Source organism: Vespula pensylvanica, chromosome 18, assembly GCF_014466175.1.
Source record: "Vespula pensylvanica isolate Volc-1 chromosome 18, ASM1446617v1, whole genome shotgun sequence".
NCBI lineage: Eukaryota > Metazoa > Arthropoda > Insecta > Hymenoptera > Vespidae > Vespula > Vespula pensylvanica.
The window spans coordinates 49,544-76,034 of NC_057702.1; the positions used below are offsets into that span (position 1 = coordinate 49,544).

At 30.0% G+C, this 26,491-nt stretch overlaps 7 protein-coding genes and 1 long non-coding RNA gene across 19 annotated transcripts in view; 5 read left to right on the forward strand and 3 right to left on the reverse strand.

Moving 5' to 3' along the window:
- Nucleotides 1-1,868: 1,868 nt before the first annotated feature.
- Nucleotides 1,869-4,004, reverse strand: LOC122635336 (6-phosphogluconolactonase). Its single transcript, XM_043825438.1, has 4 exons — nt 3,732-4,004; nt 3,176-3,376; nt 2,793-3,076; nt 1,869-2,651 (listed from the first exon to the last, which is right to left on the reverse strand). The coding sequence occupies exons 1-4, from the start codon at nt 3,859-3,861 to the stop codon at nt 2,535-2,537; spliced, it is 732 nt and encodes a 243-aa protein (XP_043681373.1). The 5' UTR covers nt 3,862-4,004; the 3' UTR covers nt 1,869-2,534.
- A 1,875-nt stretch (nt 4,005-5,879) lies between these two features.
- Nucleotides 5,880-14,540, forward strand: LOC122635346 (serine/threonine-protein kinase 11-interacting protein). 8 transcript variants are annotated; one of them, XR_006328648.1, is made up of 20 exons: nt 6,140-6,288; nt 6,637-7,277; nt 7,362-7,658; nt 7,793-7,986; nt 8,075-8,414; nt 8,516-8,878; nt 8,954-9,032; nt 9,118-9,292; nt 9,407-9,539; nt 9,624-9,791; nt 10,185-10,268; nt 10,863-10,998; nt 11,113-11,240; nt 11,333-11,455; nt 11,517-11,707; nt 11,790-11,887; nt 11,969-12,171; nt 12,327-12,634; nt 12,764-13,309; nt 14,410-14,540. XR_006328648.1 is itself a non-coding variant. In XM_043825474.1 (19 exons), the coding sequence occupies exons 2-19, from the start codon at nt 6,812-6,814 to the stop codon at nt 12,956-12,958; spliced, it is 3,681 nt and encodes a 1,226-aa protein (XP_043681409.1). In that variant the 5' UTR covers nt 5,880-6,110; nt 6,637-6,811; the 3' UTR covers nt 12,959-13,118. The 8 variants fall into 8 exon arrangements, 6 of the variants coding, with proteins under 6 accessions (XP_043681409.1, XP_043681408.1, XP_043681413.1 ...); XR_006328649.1 differs by having other exon boundaries at nt 14,434-14,540; XM_043825474.1 differs by lacking the exons at nt 6,140-6,288; nt 14,410-14,540 and adding an exon at nt 5,880-6,110 and having other exon boundaries at nt 12,764-13,118.
- On the forward strand, nt 14,476-16,770 carry LOC122635356 (carbonic anhydrase 2-like). 2 transcript variants are annotated; one of them, XM_043825494.1, is made up of 8 exons: nt 14,476-14,618; nt 14,721-14,760; nt 14,828-14,866; nt 14,956-15,123; nt 15,198-15,360; nt 15,421-15,526; nt 15,599-15,826; nt 15,912-16,770. In XM_043825494.1, the coding sequence occupies exons 1-8, from the start codon at nt 14,577-14,579 to the stop codon at nt 16,086-16,088; spliced, it is 963 nt and encodes a 320-aa protein (XP_043681429.1). In that variant the 5' UTR covers nt 14,476-14,576; the 3' UTR covers nt 16,089-16,770. The 2 variants fall into 2 exon arrangements, with proteins under 2 accessions (XP_043681429.1, XP_043681430.1); XM_043825495.1 differs by having other exon boundaries at nt 14,493-14,634.
- Nucleotides 15,688-19,767, reverse strand: LOC122635348 (tetratricopeptide repeat protein 27). Of its 3 annotated transcripts, XM_043825485.1 has the most exons (10): nt 19,630-19,767; nt 19,173-19,329; nt 18,240-19,101; nt 18,050-18,116; nt 17,637-17,969; nt 17,374-17,547; nt 17,150-17,302; nt 16,861-17,022; nt 16,145-16,741; nt 15,688-16,023 (listed from the first exon to the last, which is right to left on the reverse strand). In XM_043825485.1, exons 2-9 carry the CDS (start codon nt 19,240-19,242, stop codon nt 16,154-16,156), a joined length of 2,409 nt encoding a protein of 802 aa, XP_043681420.1. In that variant the 5' UTR covers nt 19,243-19,329; nt 19,630-19,767; the 3' UTR covers nt 15,688-16,023; nt 16,145-16,153. The 3 variants fall into 3 exon arrangements, with proteins under 3 accessions (XP_043681420.1, XP_043681418.1, XP_043681419.1); XM_043825483.1 differs by having other exon boundaries at nt 15,688-16,741; XM_043825484.1 differs by lacking the exon at nt 19,630-19,767 and having other exon boundaries at nt 15,688-16,741; nt 19,173-19,419.
- On the forward strand, nt 19,742-21,665 carry LOC122635354 (peroxisomal membrane protein PEX16). The gene is made up of 5 exons (XM_043825493.1): nt 19,742-20,012; nt 20,092-20,338; nt 20,412-20,688; nt 20,766-20,869; nt 20,946-21,665. Exons 1-5 carry the CDS (start codon nt 19,889-19,891, stop codon nt 21,199-21,201), a joined length of 1,008 nt encoding a protein of 335 aa, XP_043681428.1. The 5' UTR covers nt 19,742-19,888; the 3' UTR covers nt 21,202-21,665.
- Nucleotides 21,666-21,734: 69 nt separating this feature from the next.
- On the reverse strand, nt 21,735-24,079 carry LOC122635360 (PRA1 family protein 3). 2 transcript variants are annotated; one of them, XM_043825504.1, is made up of 4 exons: nt 23,687-24,079; nt 23,305-23,522; nt 23,116-23,229; nt 21,735-21,927 (listed from the first exon to the last, which is right to left on the reverse strand). In XM_043825504.1, exons 1-4 carry the CDS (start codon nt 23,881-23,883, stop codon nt 21,872-21,874), a joined length of 585 nt encoding a protein of 194 aa, XP_043681439.1. In that variant the 5' UTR covers nt 23,884-24,079; the 3' UTR covers nt 21,735-21,871. The 2 variants fall into 2 exon arrangements, with proteins under 2 accessions (XP_043681439.1, XP_043681440.1); XM_043825505.1 differs by lacking the exon at nt 21,735-21,927 and having other exon boundaries at nt 22,782-23,229; nt 23,687-24,076.
- Nucleotides 24,080-24,190: 111 nt separating this feature from the next.
- Nucleotides 24,191-25,262, forward strand: LOC122635363. Its single transcript, XR_006328650.1, has 3 exons — nt 24,191-24,493; nt 24,662-24,917; nt 25,017-25,262. It is a non-coding gene; the product is annotated as an uncharacterized LOC122635363 (long non-coding RNA).
- Nucleotides 25,263-26,474: 1,212 nt separating this feature from the next.
- The window catches only part of LOC122635588 (actin, alpha skeletal muscle), a 1,033-nt gene continuing 1,016 nt past the window's right edge, over nt 26,475-26,491 (forward strand). Inside the window, exon 1 of the mRNA XM_043825970.1 lies at nt 26,475-26,483. Coding sequence (XP_043681905.1) covers nt 26,475-26,483 — 9 coding nt within the window. The remainder of the gene's footprint in view (nt 26,484-26,491) is intronic.

Sequence of the window (26,491 nt, forward strand, 5' to 3'; positions counted from 1 at the left end):
GATATATCTTGAGTTGAGTTAAATAGACATAAATCGTGGTATATTATTATATCTTGCATTGAATTATATAAAACGAAAGATATCTTGCAATTTGAACATTGATTTGTTTGTTGAGCTTTATGCCCCTCATTATTTTTATTTTTATATGCAACACATTTGTTTCAAACTCTTTATTCTCTAATTAATAACTTTGAGAACAAGCTGTGTATATTATATGTATTGTAAACATGTATAATTAGGTATTACTATATGAAAGTGCAGAATATGTTCTACATTAGAGACGTCTGAAAACAAGTTTTCTAAACTTTATATTGTATCTTCAGCGTTCTTCCTAAACTTTATATTGTATCTTCAGTTACATTTCTTGGTCTCTCTATTTTCCGCATGTCCATTTTATTCTTCTTTAATAATTCATGGAAAACTAGAATTAGGGAGGAGATTTTAATAAGACTGACTGAGAGGAAGCATGAACTCGTCAGTTAATCGTTGGACATTTCTATGTTCTACATTTCTGCATGTTTGTTGATTTGAACGTAGGAAATGATTGAAAAGCAAAGATAAGTTTCAAGATATGATACAGTGAACTGTACGTAAATATGTTAAAAAGAAAATTTTTATGCAGGAAACCAATGTTAGTTTTATGTACGGAAAATACTGTAAACAACAGATATACATAAAATTATTGGTCCGTTTTATTTTAAGTACAGATTATAACGTTTACACTGCAAGCACTTGTATGTAAGAATGTTATTTTTAAACAAAATTTAATTATTTTAAATTCGTGTAATTGTTAATTAATGACAATTTAATTAATTGGAAAACAACTATTGACAAATTACAAAGAAGTACCATTCTAAAATATAATGCAGAGAATCTTGATGCTTTTAAATGTGCGTACATGTTTTTTTAATATGATGAAATTGATTTTTGATTGTTTCTGAAGGATGTCGTGCAAGATTATTATTATTTTTTTTAACTTTTATGCCACTATTCATGTACACGAGAATAACCATTTTGTAAAAATAAATATAATTTACAAATTATTACAAAAATTTAGTTCCTAAATAGTCCGTTTATAAAATATGTGACTTACGGCAAGTGCCATACATAAATGTGTGTGTGTGTGTGTGTGTGTGTCTGTGTGCATATATATATATATATATATATATATATATATATATATATATATATAATGTACATTAGATCAGGCTATTCTTTTCACGAATATGCAAAGATATATACATATTATGTGTATACATTCTGCTATTTAAAAAAATTATCGTACATACGTACATATATATATATACGTAATTCACCAAAGAATATCATTTGTGATCTTTCAATCAAATACAATACTGTTTACCTCAGTACTTTTCATATATTCTATTTAATTTTGTATCCAAATAATATTTGAATATTATTATAAATGTTACGATTAACACCTTTGTTATAAAACAAAAGTAGTTTCACATAATTTTTACATAATTTTAGTAACAGAAATCCTAAATCTATTTGAATACAAGATTAAGTAGAAGAATTTAATCTTTGTTAAAATCCCAATTGAGATGTAATGAGAAAATTTATAGGTAAGGACTAGGGAGACTCGTTTATATATAATATTTATAATTTTTAATTGAACGCAAATAGCCTGATTTTTTATATTGATTTTATTTATATATATCGATGTTTTTCTTGATTATGATAACTTATGCATCATATTGTAAAGAGTATATATTTATATACATATATATTTCCATGAGAAATAAATTTTTTAGAAAAATTTTAATGAGTTGCATAAAATCCTTCGTTTTCAAAGGCCGCTAATCTTAATATATAAAATGGATAATAAAATAGGTAGACAGTGCAGACTAGATTCTTCGTTTTTAATTCACATTCTGGTATGTTCATTATATCCTAAGTCTCGATATATAAGAAAACTCCATACGAGATCTACCTTAGATGTAAAATATAACAATATTTTTATTACAATGCAAAAATATGCATTGCACCTCTCATTTTGAAAGATATATTAAGTATAACATACAACAAAGAACATATGTCTCCTAAAATTTAAAGTTACCTCGAATTGATAATAGCTATTCTGGTTTTCGTTTTTCTTTTCCTTTCTTTCCATTTTTACCTATATAATAAGCAATTGACCTTTTCGAAGATAGAAACTAATCGAGCATAGGATCGATCTAAGAATATGCATCGATCAATGGCATATCATTTCTACATATATTTCATATCGATGAAATAACTAAATTTAATATATCAATAATATTACGTTTCCAACTAAAAATAAAAACAAACAAAAAGACATTTTACGTAAAACAAATAAAAATTAACATTGGCCATTTTGAATTATTAACAATTTAATTGTAAATTTTCTATCTAATCAGATCATATTTTATGCAAGTTGTACGCGTATACAAAATAAAAAGCTCAAAAAATGTTACAGAGCATCACGAGCATTAAGGAAAAATACAAGATGGAATGTTACAAACACTTAAATCAATATCTCATTAATTGTCTTAATCTGAATTTGAATCCATAAGTTTAGCCGCGTCCTGATCTAAAATCCAATATAAGGAACCACTGGTTGGCTCAACTCTAGCAGCTGGCAAGTTTTCATGATCTTTCAGGATTCTCTGCAATTAGATGTAATTGATGTCAAAAATAAAAAAGGATAAAAGTTAATGAGATCAGTAAAAAAATTGAATTTTATTAGAAGAAAATTTAAGAGAGACTTCCTTTGAAAGTGATAAATTATAAAACTATATAATATTTACCTTAATTATTTTAGCTTTGCTGGATCCTAATACAGCAAAAATACACACTCTAGCATTGTTAATAACAGGAAATGTGAATGTAATCCTAGATAATGGAGGTTTAGGAGAATCATTAATAGGACAAACCCACAAACTTGTTTCATCAAGAAGTTTGTGATTAGGAAACAAAGAACATGTGTGTCCATCCGGTCCCAATCCTAATAACAATACATCAAATTTTGGTAAACTGTCAGGTGGAAAGTAGACGGACATTTTTTTTATGTAATCCCTTGCAGCTTCTTCGGCTATGAAAAGTAAATTGAATTATACAGTAAAAAAATAAAACGAATTATAAATATGAACACAAATAGAAAGACTTGTGAAAAAAAAACGTTGATAAATACCTGAAAGTTCTGGATCAATTTTGATAAATTGGTCTTCGGTTATTGGAACTGTTCCAAGAAGACTCGTTTTATATAATCCGTAAGTTGATTCTCCATTATCAAAAGGAACGACTCTTTCGTCGCAAAAAAAGAAACGCCATTTACTCCAATCGGTTGATATATTGGGTAAAGTTTGCATTAATATATTTACAAGAGATCCTCCTAATAATTGTGAAAGAACATATTTTAAGAAAATAATGTTTATAAAACATTAATAAAATTGTTGCAAATGGATCATGGCGATGAAGTTATAATCATGTAAACAAGTTAATACTTGATTCTATTTTTATGACATAAACATATTTATAATTGTAACATTAAATTAAAAAACTTTTACGCTATATAACCTAACTGTATTAAATACAAAAGCAATCGAAGTGTGATAAGTAACAACGGTAAATGCGGTTAACGTAAAAAATACGAATCATGCTGTTTAGCAGAAGAATCGTAAAGAGAGCGTCGAATTTGTTTTGATTAGATTTTAAAAACGATTTACAAATTGAAGTATACTAATCACCTGATAATCCAATTTTGAAAATATCATCGCGTACGATTGCTTCGTCGGAATTTTTCTTTAGAAGCGTAGTTAAGCGTGATATCACATCTTCATAATGTGGCTCAACAAATATATCTGTCGTTTGTGCCATTTCCTTGTACAAATAACCTTTATCCTTTCAACTAGCAAAGAATAAAAACGACAATTACGAGGCGGCTCCTGAAGAAAATGTCCGACTAAAAATGCAACGTTAAACCAGATGGGATACTTGCTTGCAAAAGTCATTCAGAGCGAAATACCGTTTCTAATATTTCGTTCCTAATATTTCCCCATATAGACATATCAAAGGTCGAAATAATGAAAGAAGGGCGAATATTTCGAATTACATTGAAATATTGGTGCACCAACAGAACAATCGTAATTGTAATTTTATTCTCGCGGGCGTTGGCGAAGTGGAATTATTTTTGTTCGGAAATTTCAAATCCTTCTTATTTGACGATCAATTTTAAGCCTCAATATCATTCTTATTTTATGCTATATTATATCCTTCGATCGGCGGGAAATTTAAATGCGAGGAAACGCGTTTCGCGACGTTTTAGAGACGACAGAGAAGCCGGAACAACACATTCGGGCATTTCCAAAGGCGATTCTATGGAAAAATAAGAAAATAAGCTTTTACCTAATCGTGCCGATGGCTCTTGGCGTCTGAGATAAAAATTCCACTCTATAGAGGAAAGATATAATTCTGCTAACTTTTCAATTATTAAAACAATCTGTAAGCAAGCGGAGTATGATAAACTAATGTTTAAACAAAAGTAAAAATTTCGATATTTCCAAATAGTATTCAAAAGACTATAACTATAAACAATAACGCATTGATTGAAATATTTCATATTTTGAAAGACGCATCAAGCAATTTCTACAATTCTATAATATATTAAACTTAAATATTGAATCGACGATACTGACTGTCAACAAAATCGAACCTTTGATCGATTTTGACAATCACTGGATCAGTCTTAATCTGTATTCCGACGAGTGAATGTCGTCGAAGATTCCTCGAGACGTCTTTACTGCGACGAGCAGCGAAGAATTAAAAAAGCGAATACATTCCGATATCACACATTTCTCGAATAATTTAGACAATTTATCTTATTGGAGATTGAAAATTTGAACTGACGGATCTTGGCTATGTGGCTATGTGTGACGTCAACAAAAACGAAACTTCGATCGACTTTGACAGTTAGGGGGATCATTCTTAATCCGTATTCCGAGGAAGGAACATCGAGCTCCGTCGAAACTTGTTTCATTCAAGTGTCAATTAAAAAATTAAAGCAAGTATCATCCGATATCACATATTTCCTGTAAAATTTCTACGATTTACAGTTTTCGACTTTGTAAGACGTCAATAAAATCGGACCTTCGAATCGAATTACGAAGTGGGGATACTCGGCTTCGAGAGACGACAACAAAGTCGGGCCTTTGACCGACTTTTACGGCTATTAGTTCAGTAGTGTTTTGGGCTTCGACGAGAGAACTCTCGCAGGATGCCATTCGAACGAGTATTAACGAAGAGTTTACGCAAGTACAATATATTCTATCGTTCACTTTCGAAATTCTGCACTATTTCTTTTATCTTAGACTTCGATTTTGCACCTTCGGGAAACTTTGAAAATTTATCTCCGCGAGTGTTGTGCATGCAACACCGCGGGACCACGAATTTAGAGTAGAGTCACCGTTATTCTAACGCTCGCGTGAGAGCGCGTTCGGGCGCTATTGGAGGTCCTACCGTAGACTTCGTTTTATTTGCTCATGCGATTCTTTGCTCACGCCGATCTCGCGAGAGTAGTATCCTCGTTAGCTCGTGGGTCCCCAGATGCAGCTACCTCCACGCGGTGGGACCTGGGTCTGTAGTGCTTGTAATATATTGAAATTCGGTATGATACAAGTACTACCGGGCGAATGGCTGCCTATCTCGGTTAAATTACAAATTATCTTTGTTCTAATTATAACTAAATATTAAAATACTTGCATTTTCCATATCTGGTAATACTACAATTATCTTTTTTGCATTTATATCGCAGAACAAATGCGGCGCTGCGTCGTCGCAAATCACCGAGACAGATACACCACCATTGAAGAAGGTTATGAATGTGGACGAAAACGTGAAAATGAAAAGTTTGAATTTGAACCTGACTAACACTTTCCACTCTGATTCGAACTAATCCGATCGCTACGTTACGTGCGAGTGGGATATAACCTAACGAACTTACAGACCGATACGATAGACGCGCATGGCGACGACAGTGTTTCCCGCTCACGCTTTTAGTTCATATTTTGTCCGTACTTGTCGCTGAAGTTGCACACCCTTCGAGCGAGACGTGACGAGCAGCCTTAAACGTAAGAGAGTTTAGAAAATGGTGTAATCTCTTGAAACATTCTTATGACGCGCCCTCTTTTCTTTATGTTTGTTATATCTAATCTCTCAAATGTAATGTAGCAATAGCATTGCTTACGTTAGATGATTTCTCTTCATTTCTCTCGTCGATCTTCCATAATCCTGATAATTGTTATTACGGTAATAAGTCGTTCAAAAATAGTTTTATATACGATCGTAAAAAAATAATTGGATTATAATAATTCATTGCCTTTGTAAATAGAGAGGACGAATTTATAAACATTCTATAACCATGATGTCTGCAAAAAGAATCAATTGTCCGATTTTTTATTGCGTTCGACAAAAAGAAAAGTATTTCTAACCATCGTACACATATATTTTAAAAGCAAATGCGCGCTTATGTAACGACGATGGTTGGACTACTTAATATCGCGTACATTTTCATCTTTTTTATTATACTTCTTATCACGGTGTATATATTACCTACAGATACGTACTAGATAACAAAGTTATTGTTTCTTTCTATAGGGAATAGTTAAGAAGAGTACTAATTTACTTCGCAATGCAAGTGTCAAGTCCATATTTTCTAATCGTCGGTTCTGAAGATACGTGATATAAACAAATAGGGTTCGCTATTCCATTTTGGATCTGAATAAAATTGTGCGAAGAAAATAATAATCAAATTTGCGAGAGAATTAGCAAAATGTCAGAATCAACGAGTGGTCTACAACGTCTGTCCAATATACCTGACATAATGGATTTAGTTAGACTTCTTCGTCAAAATGGCGATAAAGTTTTAAGTGCATCGAGCAAACTATCCTTATCGACTACATTACTTTACAACTTAAATGAAGCGTTTTTATTGATCGTGGACGACGCGGAAGACTTAGAATCTTCCTTTCAAGTTTGCAATAGTTCCAAAATAGACTTATTCAGAGATCTGAAATTTTTACATGACTTTGTACAAAAAACAGTTGGTCTAAAACTGACTCATTACTCCGGCAATGCCAAAGTTCATATTGATATTACCAAATTTAGATGTTTGAAATACCTGGAGTTAAAAAAAGTTTGTATCGCTCTAGTGAAAGGAATACAAGGTATTAGAGGCCAGTTAGAAAGTATTACGTGCGCTGGAAGACAGGGTGTTACTACCGTAGCGCAATTATTAGGTATTATATTGTTATTTGTATCAATGTTATTTATATGTTATTACATTCCTTTTTATAATTAACCGGCGTTATTTTTTTTTACAGTGACATGTGGTGGCGATGCTGGGGCAGGATTTGTATGGGGTTCTTTGAGGCATTTATCATTAGCTCATAATGCTCTTGAAAAATTAGATAGATCCTTTGAATTAACACCATGGCTACAAATATTAGATTTGAGTCATAATTTGCTAACAAGTGCAGCAGAGCTTGATTGTTTGCCTAATCTAAAATATGTAAATCTCGGATATAACAAATTGGAAATGGTTCCTGCCTTTAATAAATCCGCGACGCATTCTCTTCAAATATTAGTTTTAAAAAATAATTACATCGAAGACATCAGTGGTATGTTTACCCCATTTTTATATTAATTTTATATGCAACTCGAGTTATAAAAACGAAATATTTTAATAATATTTCTTTTTCTTTTTTTTTTCCTTTTTCTTTTCTTTTAATTCAAAAAAATTTTTTTCCTGTAGGTTTACAAGGATTGGAATGTTTAACCGAGATAGATTTATCATTCAACTGCTTAACGGAACATTCTGTCTTGTGGCCTATTGAAAGAATGTCAGCATTGTTATGGATATCTTTAGAAGGAAATCCGTTGTCGTATCATCCAAAACATCGATTATTTTCCATAAAACATTTTCATCCATGTTTGATCGATAATAAGGTAAACTCTTAAAAATTTATGAGAATATTTTTACGTACAAATATAGTTATTCATGGAATAAGTACGAGTAAGTCAATCTTCGTTATAGTTTGTTTTAGATCATTGGCCTTTGTCAAAATCGGAAAAAATGCTTGTAGGAGACAATCGTGTCTTTCCTATTAGAAATATAAAGTCTAGTGGGTCTAGAGAAAACTTTGTTTCTCTGTCAAATTCAGCTACTTCTGATAATACACTTTCATCTCTTGATTCTTCTATTTCTCAAGATTTCCTGATCAAAAATCGGGGATCAGATATAAGTGCTAGAGTGGAAAAAAGTTTCATAAAAAATAAAAAAAAGACGAACGTAAAGGAAGCTGTTATCGCGGAAGAAGATCATGAAAAAAAAGATTCAATAAATAAATCAGATGTATTATCCTCTTCGCATTTAGGTAAAAATATTAAATTAAATCAAATGTGTATTTAAACTGTCATATTACTACTTCTATAATATATTGATCTTTATTTTTGAAAACATCAATGGAACACTTAGAGACCAAGAAACAAATATTAGCATTACGAGAGAAATTTGGTGAAGTAAATTGGCTAAGCAGTCAAGCTGGAACCTTCGTTCAAGATATTATGGGTCTGCAATCATCATCATCATCTACGATTAAATATCACGATGATACAAATTCAATATCATCTGAGGACAATATTGATTTAATATCCTCGATAGAAAATAAAGATTTGGATCATACGAATTCAGAAAATGTAACAAATCATATTGCCGTAAATTGTAAGGATAATGGAAATGCTGATAAAGTAGAAGAAATGCACGATAACGAAGAACTGAATAGTGAATTGATAACTCCTCTTGAAAATCCTGCTAATGCTTTGTTTGATCTCGAATTAGGTATTATTTATAAAATGTGTGTGTGTGTGTGTTACTTTTAATTATTTAAAATAATAATTATCATTTTATGCGTAGAGAAGGGTGATCTGTATTTAGTACAAAATAGGAAAAACTTGAATGAGATGGAAGAATTATTTTTAGAATTAACATCCGAGTAAGTATCCCATTTTATCTCTCATAAATTATATTTATGCATATATAAAATCGTATCATTTGACATTTATTAAATTAAATTGCAGTGATATCAAAGAAAGAGATACTATAACTGGAAAAGTAAAATATTCTTGGTCAATTGCTTCTGTCCTGTCGTGTGTATTAGGAAGAGGTGAAACAAGTACGGTAGACATTATATTTGATACAAAACGTAAAGATAAACAAAATAGAAGATATTTTATAGAATTGGAGGATGCAAAGGTAAGCATGGATTCCATTTTACTGTTGAATCATTAATTACTCATTCCGTAGCATTTACGTTTTAATATTTGTATTGGTAATGGTTTTCTTTTTCCTGTTTCTTTTGCCTAATAGAAAATTGTGTCAACGATCAGCGAGAAAATGAGTGCACATCCTATATTGTTAAAAGTTTATAAATGTATGAAGTGTTCCACGCATTTCTCTCATGATGAAGAGTATGCAGCCATTACGTATACGTCTGCAACTGGTTTGTCACACAACTATGCTATAATAACATAGAAAGTTTTTTAAGACAGACTTGTAGAAATAATAAAAGCTATATCTCTTTTAGCTATTAAACAATTGAAGTGTCCTACATGCGCAAGTACATTAGTTATAGAAACAAATGAATTGTCAGAAATGCATTCTGAAAATGAAGCCACTTCTGTACATAATAACAAATATATGGAAATGCCTGAAAGGGTTGATTTGCAACATTCCGAATCGGTTTCTAGTATTGGTAAGTATGTATCTTCTGTACATCGATGAAATTTTCTGTATTTGCGTATAAGTAAACGAGAAAGCAGAGTTTTCCTGTAACAAAATGAAGATGTAAATCATTGTAATATTCACAATTGTTGTTTCTATTGTCGTGCGTGTTATATACTATAGCAATAACTATGAGATATATAACATATATTAAAAATAATGAATTTCTCTAAGCTTTTTCCATGCAATTCAATAACATATTAAGTTTACTACAGGAAGAAATTAATAATTTAATATAGTAATTAAACGCGAATCTCTAGTGAAAATAATATTTATGAATTAGCAGAGTGTGAATGTCATAATTGCCAATGATTGCCTGTCAGTGCATTTAATTGTTAACTGGGAATATAACATACTAATCCAGGTGCAGGTGGAACAGAGGGTGGAGCTATATTCGTCACCACTTCTCTGGTGCACTACGACTCTCACCCCCAAGCCCAAGTCTGCTGTAAGCTCAGCCACAATAATTTATATTATGGCACTCTATATTTTCAAACATTTATCATGAAAACACAAGTGCGCATTATACTTCTTTAAATGTTACAAGTATCAATATATGTATTGTATATGTATATACAGTACATACAATATATGTATTAATGATTATAAGATAAAAAGAACTATTTTACGTTTAATTACATTCACGATTAATGATTTAAAAAGTAATTTCAAAGGTGATATGCAACGGCTTGTATACTTGCAACATAAGCACTTATTGACTTTATATAACTATATTAACATGAAAGCTTATATATAAATTTCGTCCTTTTTAATGATCCATCAAATTCTTAAACGATGTTTTATTTTTATTGAGATAACACATCTTGTGATTTGAATATCATTCATTCCTATGATAATATCCATAGCACGTAGACATATGTATAAATTATATGTAACAGCAGATTTGAGTGTATATCGTTTGTTTATATATTTATATTTCGTACTTGTCACGAAATAGTAGAAACAAGATTTGTTATAACTCAAAAGAGCAATGAATATATTATTCATTATTTGTCATAAATATCAATTCTTCTACCAACAGGTTCGGCAACTAGTTTAGAAGAATCGAGAGAATCAACGCCTTCGATAAGTGCATTAATTAAAAAATACGAAAGTGATATAGAAATACTTAGTAACCCAAGTCAAAGTAGCATCGAAGTTTTGGATGAGGCTTCAAAGTTAGTAAATAGTAACGAACCTATCTACGGCTATTGAATTATTCATACATAATCGCAACCTATAGCTCCCTAGAAAACAAACAAAATAATATATCTATTCTCCTTTATCTACAGAGCAAATTTAACTCCTCATAGAAAGAAATCGTCGGAAGAAAAATCCGTTAGCATTGCTCCTTCACTTCTAACAATTACAGATGCGATTGGTCCAGTTATGGTTGGATTAACCGAAAGTAGTTCCTCAGGTTTATATTTTTATGTGGATCTTACATTATTGATTTATTCTTAAATTATTAATAATCTTAAAATAGTATAAGTAATAATAATTCTGTTTTAGGTTCATTAACTGATAGTATCTGTACAGCATATGAAAATAGAAACGTTAAGAAATTTAATAACAATGAAATAAATACCGAAAAAGAACTTGTACCTGCCACAAATATATCTACGATGCTTGGAGGTATTTAAAATCGAAACTCTGACGCTGGTTACAAATAATGTATTATTACTTTTATTTTTAGAACTCTTACAGAGTATAAAAATAGGAAGTAATAAATCTTTACTAATAAAGACTGAGGAAGAATCAAGTTCTTTAAATAGCAACGTGCAATATTCTTATACAGATTTCACTAGTGTTGATCATAGAGTGAAGCTTCATATAATTTTAAATGTCTTTGAATATGAAAGCGAAGAACTCGCTTTCCTTCTTAGGGTATCATTTAATCTTACTGATAATTAGTCGTTGTATTATTAATTATTTATTTCGTTTATTTCATTAATATTAATATTTTTAGGCCGATATATTGATGCACAGTTTAAAGGAGGTATTTCCAGGATGTTTAGTTTTATCTACATCAAAGATTTATATCCTTAAAATTAATGGACCAGAAGGGTAGGAAATTCCATAATCTATTCTTAATGTATGTCTTATAAATATCTTCTAATCAAATATATTTTTCATTTTATAAAACAGGGAGGATCCACAGCGTTGGTTGCACAAAGAATGCAGCTGGGCTATAGATAAATTGAAATCTATTGCGCCATTGCCATTTAAACAAGGCATTTTAATAGAGTTAGAACAGCCTACGAAAATAAACGAAGAATATGTCAACATTAGTTTCTTATGCATACTGCAAGATTTTCAGAGAACGTCGAATTTTTTATTTTATTTAACAGGTAATAAAGAAATTTGGTGTGTGTGTGTGTGTGTGTGTGTGTGTGTGTGTGTGTGTGTACACACACACATCATGTTGTTAGGCGATGTTGTTACATATATTATGTTTATTATGTGTTAATGAATCAACGATTATCAATGCAAAATTGATCTACAGATCCTCCACTACCTGCTAATTGCAAAATTGAATTTTCTGTACCAGAACATTGTAGTACTTTAATGCACAGTTTGTTATCACGTATTAAAAAAGATGAAAATGATGATGACGCTGTCAGAATATTAGCGCTTTATTCTTCTGCAGTACTGAAATATCATAACATTACTACAATGTCACAGTATTCTGGATTATTGGTAACAGCATCCACGTTAGTAATATTAGAAGATAATATGCAATGGCTTTTACCAAATACTAAAGTAGTGCCGGTAGTATTGAAAGAACAAACTATGAGTAATTTAATGGGGATCGTAAGTGAATCTTTTGTTTTTTTTTTTTTTTTTTTTTTTCTTTAATTCACCTTTATCATTAATTATATCGTTAAAAGTGTTTGATGCTCATTTAATACACTGCATAAAATGAAATGAAATCAATTTTAGGAACACTACGATACAATGCTGATTTTAAATTTTTTAAACGAGATAGTCGGCTCGGAAGAAACTTGGACCTTGGAATTTAATTCTACAGGTGCTGTCGAGGCTGTCATTAATTCAATACAATCACCATGGGAGGAACTATTTTCAGTACCTCTACAAATTACTACTAAATCGATACTGAATAGTGAACAATCGTAAAGCAGATCATTTCTATCTACTAATTTTTGATTTATAATAATGATAAAACAATGTGCTACGGCACAAAATATGATGATAAAACTATCGCAAATCATTTGAAATGACGCTGTAGAATTTTTAAAACTGAAATTAGATGAAAGATATCATTGGAAGAAATTTATATCTATATCATTGTTACAATTATTAATATTCTTCTCTTATTCTTTAGTATATAAAGATTTTCATTTGAAATATGTATATAAGATGATGTATCTTTGATCTTCAATCATCAGGATTTCACAAAGAGTTTGCTACTAATTAATATATTCTTCGTATTTCGATCTTCGATACGTAAAAGTCAAATATTTACACGTAAGTCGCTGATATATATTGCTTAAAATATTTTTAATAGTAATTTTGTAAATTTTTCAACATTTCTTGCATTCTTGACGATGTATTATACATGTCCAAAGATCCATAGAATAAGACGATGTGGTATTTATTCCAATATATTAGGCAATGAAATCAAATATCCTAAAATCAATTGAATTTCATGTTTCTTTTTTTTTTTTTTTTCTTTTTTTTTTTTTTATAAAAATATTGCACAAGTATGAGTAATAGTAATTTAAAAATTTTCTTTTTCTTTTCTCCTCTTGTAACATAACAACTTTTCTTATTGTTCATATTTTATAGATATTTACATCTTAAGAGTTGTGTGCTGCTTATAGATAAAGGAAAAAACAAACTAATTATATACTAACTATATACATCCTATTTTGCATGGACAACTCATTTGGCTGTGGTATGTGTAATGTTTTAAAGATAATTGTACATATACCATAGAAGTTATTCGATATTTAACTGTAATAAGATTATTCTTTTGTATTTATTTTTTTATGTTTTTATAACGAGAACTATAACATCGATAATGTTCAATATTGGTGATATTATTAATGTATCGGTATAATTTAAAACTCGTATATTGTAAAAGAACTGTTTAATTAATTATTTAACGATATAATGTGTAATTATTTTTTCTTTAAACATTTATCAATCCGTTTAAACATGTTGTCCGTTCGTAATCCTAATATTTGGAACATTTCCAAGAAATATTTTGTTAATTTATTGTCTTGAAATTAGGTAATATGTCTGTTACGTATGTAAATTATTCTTTTCTATACCTGTTGTTAGAGATGCGATGTCACTTGAGAAACAGATGTTTAGAATGAATGTAATTACATAAATTTTTTAAAATGATAATGTAGATAATTGCAGTTAATCCTAAAGAATGAAAAAAGTAAATAAATAAAAATAGTTATATACACAGTTATATAATCTATATATTAATATAACTAACATTTTGGGGATGTTCGCTATTGTCAAATATATTTTTCAAATGTTTATTATAATTTTATTCATAGATAATATAGACATATAGCACATTAAACCAACTAAATAAATAATTTTTTTAGCCATAGATATATTTTTATTATTAGAAAAATTGAATTCCGACTTGGATAAAACTTTTGTTGTACAAGCTTGTGTTCGATGATAGAACGTGTTCATCGAATACATAACATATAAATAAAGGAATGAATAATAAGCACGATAGCACTGTGTGACCGTCTCAGTCTAGCGTATGCATCTTGTCAATGCAGTCAGTAATATCACAGGAGACAAGGTAAACTTATCTGAAGGTACTTAATTTTATTCAAATCTAGATACACTTTTATCTCTCATTTAAGAAACCATTTCTCTCTAACATAAATATTTATATTTACAGATGCAGAAGCGTAGTTTTATTATGATTTTATTGATTTTATGTAAGTAAATAAATTATTTAAGTTAAAAGCACAACATTCATTTCTAGCTCCTTCTTATTCTTTCTAGTTCCATTTACTTATGGACACTTTGGCTATAGAAAACGAGGTAAATTTAAGTTTATAATTATGTTTATATTTATATAAAAGTGACTTTCTAACATGATTATATAATTGTTCGTTTCACTTCTTTTCTAGATCAGCACATGTGGGCACAACACTTTAAGCTGTGTGCTGGAAAATTACAATCTCCAATAGCATTATCATCCTCCAAGTCTATCCCACTGTCCTTTCCTGCTTTGGAAATGATTGGATTTCATAATTTGCTGCCATTTCCTATTACATTAGAAAATGATGGCCACTCTGGTAAGTATGTAAATATATGATTGATGTAAGCTATAGAGAAATTTACAACTATTTCTTTGTATTCTTTTTTTTAGTTAAATTAAATATTAACCGTAATATATCGAGAGACCAATTGCCAATACCTTATATATTTGGAGCTACGTTGAAGAAAGACCAAACATATGAAATGGAAAGTTTACATTTTCATTGGGGTGCAAAAAATAACAGAGGATCTGAGCATACGTTTAATAATGTCAGGTAGTAGATAATTTACGATTCTTTTGACAAATATATTATTTATAAATAATATTATTACAGATACCCGATGGAAATGCATATAATTCACAGAAATGCAGCTTATCCTAACTTGTCTCATGCCCTGAATTATCAAGATGGTATTTCTGTATTAGGAATATTTTTTCAAGTAAGAAGAATTTATTTACATTACTTTGTATATAGCGAAAACGATCATACTTTATCGCAAGATTATATTCAGTTACAGGAACAAGATAACGAAAGTCTTAATCCGATATTGAACATCTTAAGTGATATAAAGTGGGTAAATAAAACAAAACAGATGAACAATTCAATTGCTTTGTCTTCTTTAATACCGAAATATACAGATACTTTTTACACTTACAAAGGATCGTTAACGTCACCACCGTGCAATGAAGTAGTAACTTGGATTATTTTTTCAATGCCAGTAAAAATCTCATTTCGACAGGTACAATCATATGCTACTTAATTTTTAATCTGTTCTTTTTTTATTCGTATTTTCTTTTTTAAAGAATAATAATATATTTCGTTAGATGAACAAATTTAGAACACTATCGAACGGAGAAGGCATACTTGCAGATAATTATCGACAATTGCAAGATATTGGTATGAGAAAGGTTTTCGTTAGACGACTTGACCTACTTTCTGTATTAAAAAAAAATATGTCAAGTGTTGATTTCATTGATCCAAATTTCTGGTTTTGGCATTAATTACTAAATATTATTATTTTATCATCATCATCATCATCATCATCATGGACACTTACCGAATAATATTAGTAAAATTTATCGGCTGTTGGAGAACACATTTTTTCCAATTCATTTGAAATTACTTTGAAATGTTCTTCAACTTGTTGTAAACTTTTCATTAGCTTAGGATTTTCTGAATATATATCTCTGACCTTTTTTATAACTCCTTGTAATGCTAATTTAGCACTACCTAGTAATGCTCTTTTAGATCTCGTGTGATCTGTACAATAAGACGAACAACGTAAATACGTCTTCGATAATTTACAGCACAATTGCAGAACGGATAAAGTTGTATTCTCGTTTTGAAAGCATTTGGGATCTGATACAGCAGCACGATACGCCTTCTGCAAATATTGTATAGCTTTCTGATCATCAAGGTCAGTTTTTTTAAGCATCGTTAATTCAGAATATAATCTCCAAAGATCTGAATTATTGGTTATACGAGACGTAATTCTGGCAAATAATTGAAGCGTCGGTAGAAGTAACAAGTTTTTACATGATTTGCCATCGGCATCTTTGATGTCGTTTACAACGGCGTTCGTTAATATTTCCAAAATCTGTATATCTGAATGCTCGTTTTTTAAGTCTAAAATGCGATTGTAGCATCTTATTACCTGTAATAAATGAATGCTTTTGAATGAAACATTTTACATTATGGTTATTTATAGTAGAAAGAAGAATGGAAGAATCATTCTTTAATATTATTTGATAGGTTACATATTATTCCACGTACTTCCAAAAATTGTCCCAAATCGATGCAAACGGCCATTAAATTATCCCAAACTTCCCAACGATCGTGATTACACTTGATCGCCTCGTAAAGGACTTTCCATGCTCTGTATTTGTCACCTAATTTTATATATGCCTTTGCTAAATTATTCCACGCCTCGAAGGTCTAAAATTGATATTAAAGAAGAATATATGGTACATTGGAAGCGCAGTCATCGTCTAACTAAGTAAGTTGGATGCTTCAAATTATGCAAATGCAATGTTTTAAGAAAATTAGAGTTTATTTTACGAACGGTTTGTTCTAAAGCACAATATCGTCGGTATGCCATTGCCGCTAGTTTCCAATTCTCCGTTTGCAATGCTGCAAAGCCAAGTCTCAACCATACGTCCTCTTGGATATTATTTAATTCAACTGATAACTGTAAGTGTGGTATAGCTTCGGCATACTAAAACACGCTATAATAAATGAGGATTGTAATCTTTCAGAAAATAGATATATCGTTTTTTGCTCACGTACATCTTTTTTTGCAAAATAAAAGAATCCCCAATGCCTTTGCGCACGACTACTTTTCTCTTCTGATAATTTCCATGCCGTTTTATAATGCTCTACATCGCCAGTTGCATCACCCAACAAACACCATAATTTAATCGTTGCTTTTTTAGCAATCTCTTGGCGTATGATTTCTGCAGCCTACGCAGTTAAAACATGTTTCTTATTACAATTATTAAAATGCTAATACCATTTAAAAATATTTCACATTATACTGACGACAGTCCTACTTTGTGTTTCAATTCCATTATGTTATAACAAATAATAACATTGTCCCAAAGTTTCAACTTGATAAACAAGTCTAAAGCTCCTTTCACCAATCCAAGACTAAGCATGATATTAGCCAAAATTTCTTCTAACAACCATACAGGCTTCATTCCACTGGCAAAAAATATGTCAAATCTTTCTGCCATCGTGACTTTACGATCATTCATTTCTTTTAATAAATATTCAGCTTGTAACATTGATCGCTCTACAGTTCTTTTGTCATTAGCTTCATAAATGCATCGATAATAAAGAGCTGTCCTTTTTAATGACCAATTCTTCGTATTGTCGATTACTTTCTGTAAACAAACAAATTTTTTTTCACTACCTTCCGTATAACAGCGATAAGCGTTTAAAAAGTTTGCTTCATTATACCCACAGTTACATATGGACTAATTTCTTCCTCTGTAAGTTTATCTCTTGGCTGAGATAACTGCAAATGAGTACTAGAAAGGAAACAGAATATAATTTTATGACGTGAGTACGCGCGTGCGTGCCTGTGTGCTTCGTGTTATTATAAGGAATATATTGTAAAATCTATTTATATAGAAAAAAATAAATATCCGTACTGTCTTGCTAAAACAATGGCTTCCTCCAATGCTCCTAATCCAATTTCATCCTGAAATTCAGAAAACTGAATACGTTCCAGTCTTAAATCATCATTTAGATCTAAAGACTTTGGTAAGTTCTCGCAACTTCTTGTCTCGAATGTGTCTTCTTTGTCTACATTCACTTTTAAAAATAATTGTGGTTTCTCTTCTTCTTGATATTTCGTTCGCTTTCCCATAGCACCTTGCAATTCCATTCTCACTTGAGCAATATTTTCAACATGCGTCAAATATTTTTCCGAACATTCTATTCTTTTATAGTACAAATAAAACTGTGCAACTTCAAGATTAAATAGAGCTTCCAAAAAATTAGATTGTAAAATATCTAAAGTACCAATATTTGCAATTAATATTTCCGTTTCTTCAAATATCGTTCCCGAAGATTCCTCTAATATAAACTGATGTAGTAGATTGGTTCTAAATAACCACCATAGACAACTTTTATAACTGTTTTGCATATACTCATTTAAGAATATTATTTTAGATAGGTAAAGAAACTCTGGCCTTTTAACATTCTCATTGCATTCATCGTGTAGGGATAAATAGTTCAGTGCTTCTTCTCTTTTAATCGATAATAATTCAATGCCTTCGTCATCTGTAATAGGGCCTGTCCAATTACATTCGATAAAGTAAAACAAAGATGCTATACTCAGACATAACCATTCATAGCTGCCCATTGTATCTGTTTTTATATTATTATATATGATTTCTTGTAAATCATCTCTGCTACAAAGCAATTCAAGTAGTTTGGCAGATGCTAATTCAAGCATTACATCCTTGTATCTTCCTGCTAATATTTTGCGTATAATAACTACACTGCAAGCTAAAAGAAAAATGATATTCAGATAAAATACTTTTTTGATGTGCCATAGACAAATTAGAGAGTTCTCTTACCTTCGTCTACGACGTTTGTCAAGAGTTGAGTTTCTATTTTTTGATCAATCATTTCTGTAGATTCATCCATAATTCTTCCGCAGATTAATAATTTGCATATGTACAGATAATATTCAATGCACACAGATTTACTAACCAAGTGAGATATTTGAAAATTCTATGAAATAAAGAATTCTATACACGAATATGCATACACATATTTAATATTAAATTTATTTAACGATCACGATTATCATCGATATTCGTTACGTTAAAAAACCATCGCGAGAATGCACGTGGTGAGAAAATCACTTGGAATCATTCACCGAATTTATTCCGAATTGAAAATTGAATTGAACTCAATGAAAGAAAAGTAAATCAGATTCAAACTTAATTAACTTGACAATTATTGTATGTCCGTCGTACATTTTTCATTCATTGTTCGTTCTATTCTAAATATCGTGTTGCGTAAAATTACCGTCGTACGTTCGTTTGCTGGTTGGTCGTGTCTACTATTTCGCGCAGGTCATCATACAAGAGATACAAATCATTGGTCAGTCGTCTGGTTGGTCCAGTTTGCTTAGAATTCAACTATGAACGAAACATAGTAAGAAATTTTATTCGGTCATTCATGAAGGTACACAAAACGTTTATTTCTGTTTAAATAAAGAATAAGTTGATTAAACTATAAAAAGATCACTAACAGTTCAATTAACCCTCAACTCGTCAAAATAATCATGGATGCCATCAATTCAGGATTCCTCGAATTGATCACATCTTATAAACATTGGGTACAATCTAATCCACAATTACTGGCAGATTTGGAGAGTACAGTAAGATGTTTCTCTTACTTTACAGCTGGTATTAAATTTGAAAGTCTATTTATATTTCTCATTTTCGTTGTGGGCATTTTTCTTTCCTGGCATATCTTTTCTTATAGGTCGATTTAACAATTCTACATTGGCATCAGAACTTATTTATTCCATACCAAATTTAATCGAATTGTTCAATGATTTATTGATATCAAGTGGCAAGTATATGAATTTGAAAATACCAAAATTGCAGTTAAACATTAAAATCTGGTTAACCGTGTTGGAGTATACGGAAGCTTTATTTGAAGTAAGCGCGCATAGAATCTGGGGAAAGTCAGGGAAATGGCTCGTTATTGCGATTATACAAATATTTAAGTAAGTTTGCTTATTATTATAATCAGCTAATAAAATTGTACGATAAAGTAACTTATATTCTTTTGATTTATAGGGCTGTAATGAGACTATGCTTGATATTTGTCTACAAAGAAAATCTAGTGAAAAGTCCTTCCATTAAGCCACTAAATAGAAATAAAGTGAATATATGCGATAAAGATGTTAAAATGAGAGAAGGGTTTCAGTTGAAACGAAGTGGTATCGTGGTCAGAAGTATTAGAACCTCTAGATCTGTACAAACAAGGGTCTGGGCACCTATACCATCTATGAGGGATGAGAACGAGAATGTTGATAACGCTTTTATATCTAAACGGATGTTGAAATTAGCAGAGGTCGAATATACGTATATAATTATCTTTTATCATTACATCAAACAATGTTCCAAAATTTCTTCTTTTTTTCTTTTCAGACTTTTTATATAATAAAGCCATTGATTCATCTTGGTTGTTTATCTGCAACCGGAAAAGCGAATTGGCAACCATGGTTTTTGTCTTTAATCATTGATTTATCTAGGTAGAAAAAAATTTTTAATCAGAGAATATCGACATGGAAGAAGAACGATAAAAGTATGAAATAATCTTTTTTCCAGTTTACAGATATTTAATCATTACGGGAAGGCAGCTGCGCTTAACAAAGAAGAATGGAAAGAAATTTATCAAAGAAGATTAGGTATACTACTATATATTTTACGTTCGCCTTTTTATGACAATTACAGTCGTCTAAAAATAATAGCAATACTGAAAATTTTGTCTGCAAAAGTGCCTTTGGCTAAACTTTTAACAGAACCAATAGAAAAATATTTACCACATTGGCAACAGATGTATTTTTATATGTGGTCCCGTTAAAAAATATTGTAAATATGACGATACGAATGCATAAGAAATCTTGAAGTCATGTAAAGTGCCTTGCAAATACATAAATAGTTCTTCCAGAATATTAGTAAATCAAATTGTATGTCGAGCAAAAAAAATCTATTATTGATATTATAAATTATTCTTCTCTGCATTTTGTATGTAGAAAATCTCTAGAATAACATTTAATTTACATTCCATGTTTATTTCTATCTTGTATTAATTTTTTATAATACACGTGTAATATAGATACAGTCTGATGTCCAATTCAAAAGAAAGATTCGATTATTTAGGTTATATATTTATATATATTTATTAATTTTTTTGTAATTATTTCAATCTGCGTATCATGTGACATACGCACATATGTATGTCTGTTGTGTGTGTGTGTGTGTGTGTGCGTGTGCGTGCGCGCGCGCGCGCGTGTATAGATATGGTATCTATCTCTTTTTTTTATAATTGATATAAAATGTTATTCATAAATTTAATTTTATATTAATAAAATATATTCAAATTGTGTGATGGTATAAATTACAGGATAATAAAATATAATTAATATTATATATGAAGAACCTTTTTTCCATGGAAAGTAATGATTCTTAAGTATAATCATCTTATATAAGCCATTAAAATATAGTACAATCACATATTTCAAAGCTGGCTGTTAGTCTTGTGTTTTAATGGTATACTTTAGGAAACGTAAGTTTGTGCTCCTCACATCTGTTCGAAACAATAAATAAAAAATAACAGAAGATTAGATATATAAGAATAATTCTAATTTCAAAAGATGAGACAATTTAGATTAATTTTATAAAATTTTACAGTAAATTAATAAAATCTAATTTATTAAAATTAATATTTAACTAATCTTTTAAAGAACATAACATTCTTTTGGAATGTACAAAAAGCTAGATAGAATAATAGATATATTTGCAAATGTCCAAATAGAATGTTTAATTGAAATCATATATTTTGATTTCATAAGATCAAAATATTTTTAGTATACTATTTTATCGCTTAGAAGATATTTTTTTAATAACAATGCATGTTAAGATATAGACACAAAGTCTTGGAGAAGAGGACAGCTCTGCTATAATTTTATTTACATTATTCTATGATACACAATATAAAATTAGGAAATATATATTAAAGAAAATAATTGTCTTTCATAAGTTATGTAGCAGTATTAAGCAAGCCATCTTTTTTTTTCTTTCAGAATTCTTGCTTTGCTATATGTAATATATTAATAATAGTAAATATACAACTTCACAAATAATAACACATATAGAATATTATATACAAGCAGAATATATAGAAAAGCTATTGAAAAATATAAAGTATTAATATATCAGTATCGGATTGTATATTTCTCTATTTATCGACTAAATATGTTATTTGCATTTTTTTGCATCTTTGGTATAATAACATTTGAAAATATCTTACATTCATACATATAATATATACTGTTTACATTAAATAAAATTAATTCATGTCATATGATGTAACGTATGTAACACATCAATTATAATAAATAAATTATATCTTAATTGTATCTATTTTATAAGTATAATCAAGAATTCTAATTTTTCCTTCTTATGTCTTGCGTATAAATAGATGAAATGAAAGATATGAAGAAAAATTAAAGTACATTAGAGAAAAATGAATAAGTATATTACAAATATGTCTAATTTTTTCATGCATAATGATAATCATAGACATTACAAAATGATAAATCAATTTGTAGAGAGAAGATTCATCACAGTATATGCTAATATAAAATGAATATATTAATACTATTGCAAAATTGTTATCATAAAATGTGTTAACTTATTATCGTTTAAAAAAAGAAATTATTTTATTTAAAAAAAAAAAAATGGTGAAATTATGCAAAAATTTCATCCTGCATACCAAGATGTTCCAAAAAAATGCCCATTGGTGTCCTTGCCAAGCCAATACCTTCAATTTTATTAGCAAGTTTGTTTTTAATGTTTCTTAATCTCAGAGAAGCATGTACAAATATAACTGTAACAAATTATTGGTCAATTAGCCAATATTGTAACGATAGTTAATTAACAACATTGTAATATTTTAATTTACCTGTGAATGGTAATAGAATGCCAAGTAGAAAAACTAGGAGAGATCCTAATGTATAAGTTGCAAAGCATGCTGCCAATATTAAAGCAATTATGCCTACACCTGGATACTGTTGCTTAAATTGATGTATTAATCTTCCTTCGGTAGAAACATAAGCGAATCCTCCCAAGATTACTGTCATTGCTATCATACCGACAAACATTTTTACAGGATGAATTAATCTGCAAAAATAATGTATACAATATTATATAGTATAACATTAACTGTATATTCAGATAAAAGTAAAGATTACTATGCGATATAGATATGTATGTGTCTGTGTATGTGCGTGTGTGTACATGTCCATGTTGTATATAACAGAGAAAAATACGAACTTGATACTTACCCTACAATGAGAAAAATAATCACAAACATGGAAAAGTAATTTGTTTGATAATAAAGCAAATTATTTACTACTCTGTTGCCCCATTTATCGAGATCTTTAAAATTTGGTATTTGAAAACGAGCATATTCCAATAAAAAGTCATCCAAACGCCGAAGAGGTGGTAATTCAAAATTAGAATCGGTTTTAGTTTTATCCATTGTAACTTTACTCTTATTCTCTTACTATTGCAGCTAAAAAAGCTTCGAGAGATTAATAATGTTTCACTTAATTTCACTACTTTGCTCTTACGTAGTTCTATATTTTTGGATGATGACGTTTTTCAGAAAAAATCAAGGGTAATAAATTGTATACAAGAGATATCTCAGAGTTAGTTGCAGATCCTATAGATGCGCTAGTGTCGCCCTCATCCACATTCTCTAACGGCCGAATTCTGAAGGAAATACTATAAATACATGTTTAACTTTCGATAAAAATTAAAGTCACTTTTTAAATAACACTTTTTAATAAACATTGATAATTAATGTTTTTTATAAATTTAATTCAATATAATGAATTAATTTATTAACTTGCTTTTTTTAATCCTTTCTATTATTAATTCTGCTTATGATCGTTTAATCCATTTCACATATTGCTAAGATAGCTAAGATAGCGACATCTGCATCGTATCTCGTTCAAAATTATATATTTCATGGAAATTCGTGTTATTTTGTTTATAAAGAATGTTCGATCGATTTAAAATTGCTTTTCGTGCAAATACATTTGTCAGTATCCCTATTTCTTTTTTATTGGCTGTTGCCAAAGCCACCTGTAAGTTGCCTTCATTTTTATATATTTATAACTATAGGTTATGTCATATTTTAAACAATGTATGACTGATTTAAATATTTTAAATTTCATAAGACGTACGACATTATTTTACGTTCTACATTACAAAAGTATCTACCGATCAGACGTATCAAATTTGTTTTTTCTCAGATTTTTAAAAGACAATCATAATGAGAACTTGTGTAAAACGATTACTTCATTATTGTTGACTTAATCATGTTTCATTTGATTTTGACGAGGAAATTTAAACCAAATGTGCTGACAAATGTGTGGAAATGAAATTGTCTAGTAATAGCTAAACTATTTTGTAGAGATAAAAAACCAGAAAACATTATTTCTTAGTCTGAAATATTTAATGAAACGTCAGTACAAGAAGAAGCGGCATCGCAAGAAATTGGAGAAGATGGTAAATATTTATTACATTATTACAAAAATAATACAAAATGATGCTGTTATATTACCAAGGAAGATTTAAGTTCCTTAATTGAAATCTTTTTATTGCCAGAATAAATCCTAATCGCAAATCTTGGCCAAAATGTAATTCGCTTGAAGCTGTAAAAAATGAGGTATATTGAATTAATACACACACAAACGCGCGCGCACACGCACATACTATAAATTATAAAATTAATACGTATAATTAAAATTTTTTATATTTACTGTATTTCACCTGGGTTGATGAAAAAATACAACAATTCTGACGACGTATCTTATATTACTAATCAATTAGCAATAAAACAAATTTGGAGAAGTTTTATGAGAAGCTGTATACTTGCCTCATGTGGTTTATAAAAGTAAGAATTTACTATACTCGTCCTTTCTTACCTTTAATTTATAAAGAATAATAAAGTTAAATGTGTAATTGAAAAATATTACCATTGAATACTTTTTTACTAATAAATAGTGATCGAAATTATTGTTACAAGGTATATACAAAATGAAGTTGAGAAATTGCATTAAATTACTATTAACTTTTGTGTATGTTAGTTCTAATATTATTTATATTATATCATGATAATAAAGATTCATGAACTTATAACTGTTCTCCATTGTTAAGTTTTAATTGATTGTAATTTACATTTTTATGTATAACAACTTTTTTCAAGAAAAATAAAAATAAGATTTTGGAAATATGCTTGAGGAAAAATATGATATTAAAATTATCGTGATGGTAAAACTGATTATTTAAATCAGTATATTAATAAAATATAATAAAACGATGAAAGTAGCATCAAGAGAAATATAATATGAGATTACCTTAAAATGAAGAAGAAAACTCAATTCGAACGTTGATAACACTGTCTTGAAAATCATTCTATGTTTATCCAAGTTAATATCCAGATATGAATGTTTCGTTCCGTTGAGAAAAGTGTACGATCGAGACAACGGGGGAAGCTAAAATGAAAGAGGATGATGAGAAAGGAAAAAGAGAAGCGGAAGAGGATGAAGAAAACAGAAGAAAAGCGCCGGTGGGGATTGACGCATATTTCTCGAGCAGTCAGGGATGTCCAAAAAATATTGAGGTCCACCCTCGAGCATCCAATGATACACCCAACATTTGAATATTTAGCTTCGAGCGATTTCCCGGTTATGCGTTGTCCCGGTCGAAGCACTGCGTAAGTTTCCCATTTTGCGTGGGTAGATCTATTGGGCAGCCCTGGAGACGTCCCTCGTGCCCATCTTCGGTAGCATCGCGTATGGTACGCGAGCGTTATATCTGGCTTCGCGGCGCTTGCGGGCCTCAGCCGCTTCGCAGCTACCTACTCATCCACAACTCACCCTCACGGTTGGTAGTTCAGTTTGCTCTTATATATCAACTTATTCGGACTATCGCGTCCTCTTTTAGTCGATTACAAAATAAATTAATCGTGTAAAATTTGTCTTTAACCAAGAATAATCTCCTTTCAGCGATAAGAAAATAGCAGGATGTGCGACGACGAAGTAGCCGCCCTTGTCGTGGACAATGGATCTGGTATGTGT

Bases quoted from the DNA above. Each gene is read 5' to 3' on its own strand.
- LOC122635360 (XM_043825504.1), bottom strand. From the start codon at position 23,883: ATGGATAAAACTAAAACCGATTCTAATTTTGAATTACCACCTCTTCGG. The intron at 23,523-23,686 runs GTAAGTATCAAG...TTATTTTTGCAG, and splicing joins ATTATTTTTCTCATTGTAGG to ATTAATTCATCCTGTAAAAA. The intron at 21,928-23,115 runs GTATGCAGGATG...TGTTTCGAACAG, and splicing joins CATTTTTTTGGAACATCTTG to ATGTGAGGAGCACAAACTTA.
- LOC122635336 (XM_043825438.1), bottom strand. From the start codon at position 3,861: ATGGCACAAACGACAGATATATTTGTTGAGCCACATTATGAAGATGTG. The intron at 3,077-3,175 runs GTATTTATCAAC...TACTTTTCATAG, and splicing joins AATTGATCCAGAACTTTCAG to CCGAAGAAGCTGCAAGGGAT. The intron at 2,652-2,792 runs GTAAATATTATA...ATCTAATTGCAG, and splicing joins GCAAAGCTAAAATAATTAAG to AGAATCCTGAAAGATCATGA.
- LOC122635348 (XM_043825485.1), bottom strand. From the start codon at position 19,242: ATGGATGAATCTACAGAAATGATTGATCAAAAAATAGAAACTCAACTC. The intron at 18,117-18,239 runs GTACGGATATTT...TTTCCTTTCTAG, and splicing joins GCCATTGTTTTAGCAAGACA to TACTCATTTGCAGTTATCTC. The intron at 17,303-17,373 runs GTACGTGAGCAA...AGCGTGTTTTAG, and splicing joins TTTATTTTGCAAAAAAAGAT to TATGCCGAAGCTATACCACA.
- LOC122635354 (XM_043825493.1), top strand. From the start codon at position 19,889: ATGGATGCCATCAATTCAGGATTCCTCGAATTGATCACATCTTATAAA. The intron at 20,013-20,091 runs GTATTAAATTTG...CTTTTCTTATAG, and splicing joins TTTCTCTTACTTTACAGCTG to GTCGATTTAACAATTCTACA. The intron at 20,339-20,411 runs GTAAGTTTGCTT...TTTGATTTATAG, and splicing joins GCGATTATACAAATATTTAA to GGCTGTAATGAGACTATGCT.
- LOC122635346 (XM_043825474.1), top strand. From the start codon at position 6,812: ATGTCAGAATCAACGAGTGGTCTACAACGTCTGTCCAATATACCTGAC. The intron at 9,293-9,406 runs GTAAGCATGGAT...TTTGCCTAATAG, and splicing joins TAGAATTGGAGGATGCAAAG to AAAATTGTGTCAACGATCAG. The intron at 10,269-10,862 runs GTAAGCTCAGCC...TTCTACCAACAG, and splicing joins CCCCCAAGCCCAAGTCTGCT to GTTCGGCAACTAGTTTAGAA.
- LOC122635356 (XM_043825494.1), top strand. From the start codon at position 14,577: ATGCATCTTGTCAATGCAGTCAGTAATATCACAGGAGACAAG. The intron at 14,867-14,955 runs GTAAATTTAAGT...CTTCTTTTCTAG, and splicing joins CTTTGGCTATAGAAAACGAG to ATCAGCACATGTGGGCACAA. The intron at 15,527-15,598 runs GTAAGAAGAATT...GATTATATTCAG, and splicing joins TATTAGGAATATTTTTTCAA to TTACAGGAACAAGATAACGA.